General features: G+C 32.0%; 1 protein-coding gene across 3 annotated transcripts in view; it reads right to left on the reverse strand.

The window, feature by feature from the left end:
- The window catches only part of LOC133642938 (myosin-10-like), a 193,462-nt gene that overhangs the window by 76,966 nt on the left and 108,996 nt on the right, over nt 1-7,500 (reverse strand). For all 3 annotated transcript variants that reach the window (XM_062037362.1, XM_062037363.1, XM_062037361.1), the window contains one exon: nt 6,082-6,225. In XM_062037362.1, the coding sequence (XP_061893346.1) occupies nt 6,082-6,225 (144 nt within the window). The remainder of the gene's footprint in view (nt 1-6,081; nt 6,226-7,500) is intronic.

Raw genomic sequence — 7,500 nt, forward strand, 5'->3', positions numbered from 1 at the left:
TCTCTAAACACTAACATTGTTGTCTCTAAACACTAACATTGTTTTCTCTAAACACTAACATTGTTTTCTCTAAACACTAACATTGTTTTCTCTAAACACTAACATTGTTGTCTCTAAACACTAACATTGTTGTCTCTAAACACTAACATTGTTGTCTCTAAACACTAACATTGTTGTCTCTAAACACTAACATTGTTGTCTCTAAACACTAACATTGTTGTCTCTAAACACTAACATTGTTTTCTCTAAACACTAACATTGTTGTCTCTAAACACTAACATTGTTGTCTCTAAACACTAACATTGTTGTCTCTAAACACTAACATTGTTGTCTCTAAACACTAACATTGTTTTCTCTAAACACTAACATTGTTGTCTCTAAACACTAACATTATTTTCTCTAAACACTAACATTGTTGTCTCTAAACACTAACATTGTTGTCTCTAAACACTAACATTGTTGTCTCTAAACACTAACATTGTTGTCTCTAAACACTAACATTGTTGTCTCTAAACACTAACATTGTTGTCTCTAAACACTAACATTGTTGTCTCTAAACACTAACATTGTTGTCTCTAAACACTAACATTGTTGTCTCTAAACACTAACATTGTTGTCTCTAAACACTAACATTGTTGTCTCTAAACACTAACATTGTTGTCTCTAAACACTAACATTGTTGTCTCTAAACACTAACATTGTTGTCTCTAAACACTAACATTGTTGTCTCTAAACACTAACATTGTTTTCTCTAAACACTAACATTATTTTCTCTAAACACTAACATTGTTGTCTCTAAATACTAACATTGTTTTCTCTAAACACTAACATTGTTGTCTCTAAACACTAACATTGTTGTCTCTAAACACTAACATTGTTTTCTATAAACACTAACATTGTTTTCTCTAAACACTAACATTGTTTTCTCTAAACACTAACATTGTTGTCTCTAAACACTAACATTGTTGTCTCTAAACACTAACATTGTTTTCTATAAACACTAACATTGTTGTCTCTAAACACTAACATTGTTTTCTCTAAACACTAACATTGTTGTCTCTAAACACTAACATTGTTGTCTCTAAACACTAACATTGTTGTCTCTAAACACTAACATTGTTGTCTCTAAACACTAACATTGTTGTCTCTAAACACTAACATTGTTTTCTCTAAACACTAACATTGTTGTCTCTAAACACTAACATTGTTGTCTCTAAACACTAACATTGTTTTCTCTAAACACTAACATTGTTGTCTCTAAACACTAACATTGTTGTCTCTAAACACTAACATTGTTTTCTCTAAACACTAACATTGTTGTCTCTAAACACTAACATTGTTTTCTCTAAACACTAACATTGTTGTCTCTAAACACTAACATTGTTTTCTCTAAACACTAACATTGTTGTCTCTAAACACTAACATTGTTGTCTCTAAACACTAACATTGTTGTCTCTAAACACTAACATTGTTGTCTCTAAACACTAACATTGTTGTCTCTAAACACTAACATTGTTGTCTCTAAACACTAACATTGTTGTCTCTAAACACTAACATTGTTGTCTCTAAACACTAACATTGTTGTCTCTAAACACTAACATTGTTGTCTCTAAACACTAACATTGTTGTCTCTAAACACTAACATTGTTGTCTCTAAACACTAACATTGTTGTCTCTAAACACTAACATTGTTGTCTCTAAACACTAACATTGTTGTCTCTAAACACTAACATTGTTGTCTCTAAACACTAACATTGTTTTCTCTAAACACTAACATTGTTGTCTCTAAACACTAACATTGTTTTCTCTAAACACTAACATTGTTGTCTCTAAACACTAACATTGTTGTCTCTAAACACTAACATTGTTGTCTCTAAACACTAACATTGTTGTCTCTAAACACTAACATTGTTTTCTCTAAACACTAACATTGTTGTCTCTAAACACTAACATTGTTTTCTCTAAACACTAACATTGTTGTCTCTAAACACTAACATTGTTGTCTCTAAACACTAACATTGTTGTCTCTAAACACTAACATTGTTTTCTCTAAACACTAACATTGTTGTCTCTAAACACTAACATTGTTGTCTCTAAACACTAACATTGTTGTCTCTAAACACTAACATTGTTGTCTCTAAACACTAACATTGTTTTCTCTAAACACTAACATTGTTGTCTCTAAACACTAACATTGTTTTCTCTAAACACTAACATTGTTGTCTCTAAACACTAACATTGTTGTCTCTAAACACTAACATTGTTTTCTCTAAACACTAACATTGTTTTCTCTAAACACTAACATTGTTGTCTCGAAACACTAACATTGTTGTCTCTAAACACTAACATTGTTGTCTCTAAACACTAACATTGTTTTCTCTAAACACTAACATTGTTTTCTCTAAACACTAACATTGTTGTCTCTAAACACTAACATTGTTGTCTCTAAACACTAACATTGTTTTCTCTAAACACTAACATTGTTTTCTCTAAACACTAACATTGTTGTCTCGAAACACTAACATTGTTGTCTCTAAACACTAACATTGTTGTCTCTAAACACTAACATTGTTTTCTCTAAACACTAACATTGTTTTCTCTAAACACTAACATTGTTTTCTCTAAACACTAACATTGTTGTCTCTAAACACTAACATTGTTGTCTCTAAACACTAACATTGTTGTCTCTAAACACTAACATTGTTGTCTCTAAACACTAACATTGTTGTCTCTAAACACTAACATTGTTGTCTCTAAACACTAACATTGTTGTCTCTAAACACTAACATTGTTTTCTCTAAACACTAACATTGTTGTCTCTAAACACTAACATTGTTGTCTCTAAACACTAACATTGTTGTCTCTAAACACTAACATTGTTGTCTCTAAACACTAACATTGTTGTCTCTAAACACTAACATTGTTGTCTCTAAACACTAACATTGTTTTCTCTAAACACTAACATTATTTTCTCTAAACACTAACATTGTTGTCTCTAAATACTAACATTGTTTTCTCTAAACACTAACATTGTTGTCTCTAAACACTAACATTGTTGTCTCTAAACACTAACATTGTTGTCTCTAAACACTAACATTGTTGTCTCTAAACACTAACATTGTTGTCTCTAAACACTAACATTGTTGTCTCTAAACACTAACATTGTTGTCTCTAAACACTAACATTGTTGTCTCTAAACACTAACATTGTTGTCTCTAAACACTAACATTGTTTTCTATAAACACTAACATTGTTGTCTCTAAACACTAACATTGTTTTCTCTAAACACTAACATTGTTGTCTCTAAACACTAACATTGTTGTCTCTAAACACTAACATTGTTTTCTCTAAACACTAACATTGTTTTCTCTAAACACTAACATTGTTGTCTCTAAACACTAACATTGTTTTCTCTAAACACTAACATTGTTGTCTCTAAACACTAACATTGTTTTCTCTAAACACTAACATTGTTGTCTCTAAACACTAACATTGTTGTCTCTAAACACTAACATTGTTGTCTCTAAACACTAACATTGTTGTCTCTAAACACTAACATTGTTGTCTCTAAACACTAACATTGTTGTCTCTAAACACTAACATTGTTGTCTCTAAACACTAACATTGTTGTCTCTAAACACTAACATTGTTGTCTCTAAACACTAACATTGTTTTCTCTAAACACTAACATTGTTGTCTCTAAACACTAACATTGTTGTCTCTAAACACTAACATTGTTTTCTCTAAACACTAACATTGTTGTCTCTAAACACTAACATTGTTGTCTCTAAACACTAACATTGTTGTCTCTAAACACTAACATTGTTTTCTCTAAACACTAACATTGTTGTCTCTAAACACTAACATTGTTGTCTCTAAACACTAACATTGTTGTCTCTAAACACTAACATTGTTTTCTCTAAACACTAACATTGTTTTCTCTAAACACTAACATTGTTGTCTCGAAACACTAACATTGTTGTCTCTAAACACTAACATTGTTGTCTCTAAACACTAACATTGTTTTCTCTAAACACTAACATTGTTTTCTCTAAACACTAACATTGTTGTCTCTAAACACTAACATTGTTGTCTCTAAACACTAACATTGTTGTCTCTAAACACTAACATTGTTTTCTCTAAACACTAACATTGTTGTCTCTAAACACTAACATTATTTTCTCTAAACACTAACATTGTTGTCTCTAAACACTAACATTGTTGTCTCTAAACACTAACATTGTTGTCTCTAAACACTAACATTGTTTTCTCTAAACACTAACATTGTTTTCTCTAAACACTAACATTGTTGTCTCTAAACACTAACATTGTTGTCTCTAAACACTAACATTGTTGTCTCTAAACACTAACATTGTTGTCTCTAAACACTAACATTGTTGTCTCTAAACACTAACATTGTTGTCTCTAAACACTAACATTGTTTTCTCTAAACACTAACATTGTTGTCTCTAAACACTAACATTGTTGTCTCTAAACACTAACATTGTTGTCTCTAAACACTAACATTGTTGTCTCTAAACACTAACATTGTTGTCTCTAAACACTAACATTGTTGTCTCTAAACACTAACATTGTTTTCTCTAAACACTAACATTATTTTCTCTAAACACTAACATTGTTGTCTCTAAATACTAACATTGTTGTCTCTAAACACTAACATTGTTGTCTCTAAACACTAACATTGTTGTCTCTAAACACTAACATTGTTTTCTATAAACACTAACATTGTTGTCTCTAAACACTAACATTGTTGTCTCTAAACACTAACATTGTTGTCTCTAAACACTAACATTGTTTTCTATAAACACTAACATTGTTGTCTCTAAACACTAACATTGTTTTCTCTAAACACTAACATTGTTGTCTCTAAACACTAACATTGTTGTCTCTAAACACTAACATTGTTGTCTCTAAACACTAACATTGTTTTCTATAAACACTAACATTGTTGTCTCTAAACACTAACATTGTTGTCTCTAAACACTAACATTGTTGTCTCTAAACACTAACATTGTTGTCTCTAAACACTAACATTGTTGTCTCTAAACACTAACATTGTTGTCTCTAAACACTAACATTGTTGTCTCTAAACACTAACATTGTTGTCTCTAAACACTAACATTGTTTTCTCTAAACACTAACATTGTTGTCTCTAAACACTAACATTGTTGTCTCTAAACACTAACATTGTTGTCTCTAAACACTAACATTGTTGTCTCTAAACACTAACATTGTTGTCTCTAAACACTAACATTGTTGTCTCCAAACACTAACATTGTTGTCTCTAAACACTAACATTGTTGTCTCTAAACACTAACATTGTTGTCTCTAAACACTAACATTGTTGTCTCTAAACACTAACATTGTTTTCTCTAAACACTAACATTGTTGTCTCTAAACACTAACATTGTTGTCTCTAAACACTAACATTGTTTTCTCTAAACACTAACATTGTTGTCTCTAAACACTAACATTGTTGTCTCTAAACACTAACATTGTTGTCTCTAAACACTAACATTGTTGTCTCTAAACACTAACATTGTTGTCTCTAAACACTAACATTGTTGTCTCTAAACACTAACATTGTTGTCTCTAAACACTAACATTGTTGTCTCTAAACACTAACATTGTTTTCTCTAAACACTAACATTGTTGTCTCTAAACACTAACATTGTTGTCTCTAAACACTAACATTGTTGTCTCTAAACACTAACATTGTTGTCTCTAAACACTAACATTGTTGTCTCTAAACACTAACATTGTTGTCTCTAAACACTAACATTGTTGTCTCTAAACACTAACATTGTTGTCTCTAAACACTAACATTGTTGTCTCTAAACACTAACAATGTTGTCTCTAAACACTAACATTTGTTAAAATATGCACACGCATTTTCAACGATGCTTCTTTTTGTTTTGAGTGGTCAGCTTGAAGCGTCCCTCTGTCTCTGACTCCCTCCTTGTCATGTGACACCACTGTTAGGACTTGGCTTCCTGGTTTCCTTAATCTTGCCTCTGATTGGCCAGTGACTGCCCACCACTACCAGGAAGTATGACTTACAGACGATCTCATCGTGGGAGAAGCTCATGATGTGCATGGCCTCCAGTGTCTCCTGGAAATTATCCTTGTCCTGCTGGCCGGGGATGGGAATGTTGCCGTTTGACAGGAAGCGGTAGTTGTTGAAGTCTTCCAGGAGAAGATCCGCTGTGGTGAGAGACACATTGCTGGCTTTTATTTGGAGGTAGAGGGAGGGTGTATGCAGCTTACATCACAGGAATACTAGGGATGTTCAAATTAGGACTAAATAAATCAGGGCTGTCAAAATTAACGCATGTGATTAATCACAAACAAGTATTGCATTAATCATGAACACACTAAGATTAATCATGGAATTTATTTGGAGCGTAAAAGTTCCTTTATCTTAACTGTGATAGAGTCTGATATCAGATCAATGCAACTGTGATAGAGTCTGATATCAGATCAATGCAACTGTGATAGGATGTGATATCAGATCAATGCAACTGTTATAGGGTGTGATATCAGATCAATGCAACTGTTATAGGGTCTGATATCAGATCAATGCAACTGTTATAGGGTGTGATATCAGATCAATGCAACTGTTATAGGGTCTGATATCAGATCAATGCAACTGTTATAGGGTGTGATATCAGATCAATGCAACTGTTATAGGGTCTGATATCAGATCAATGCAACTGTTATAGGGTGTGATATCAGATCAATGCAACTGTTATAGGGTCTGATATCAGATCAATGCAACTGTTATAGGGTCTGATATCAGATCAATGCAACTGTTATAGGGTGTGATATCAGATCAATGCAACTGTTATAGGGTGTGATATCAGATCAATGCAACTGTGATAGGGTGTGATACCAGATCAATGCAACTGTTATAGGGTCTGATATCAGATCAATGCAACTGTTATAGGGTCTGATATCAGATCAATGCAACTGTTATAGGGTGTGATATCAGATCAATGCAACTGTTATAGGGTCTGATATCAGATCAATGCAACTGTAGGGTCTGATATCGGATCAATGCAACTGTTATAGGGTGTGATATCAGATCAATGCAACTGTTATAGGGTCTGATATCTAGATTAATTACTATACACAATAAGTGATATGAAATGTTCATATGTGACATCTCTAGTATACATAAGTGATATGAAATGTTCATATGTGACATCTCTAGTATACATAAGTGATATGAAATGTTCATATGTGACATCTCTAGTATACATAATATAAGTGATATGAAATGTTCATATGTGACATCTCTAGTATACATAATAAGTGATATGAAATGTTCATATGTGACATCTCTAGTATACATAATAAGTGATATGAAATGTTCATATGTGACATCTCTAGTATACATAATAAGTGATATGAAATGTTCATATGTGACATCTCTAGTATACACAATAAGTGATATGAAATGTTCATATGTGACATCTC

This window comes from Entelurus aequoreus, linkage group LG25 (genome assembly GCF_033978785.1).
Source record: "Entelurus aequoreus isolate RoL-2023_Sb linkage group LG25, RoL_Eaeq_v1.1, whole genome shotgun sequence".
NCBI classification, from domain to species: Eukaryota; Metazoa; Chordata; class Actinopteri; order Syngnathiformes; family Syngnathidae; genus Entelurus; species Entelurus aequoreus.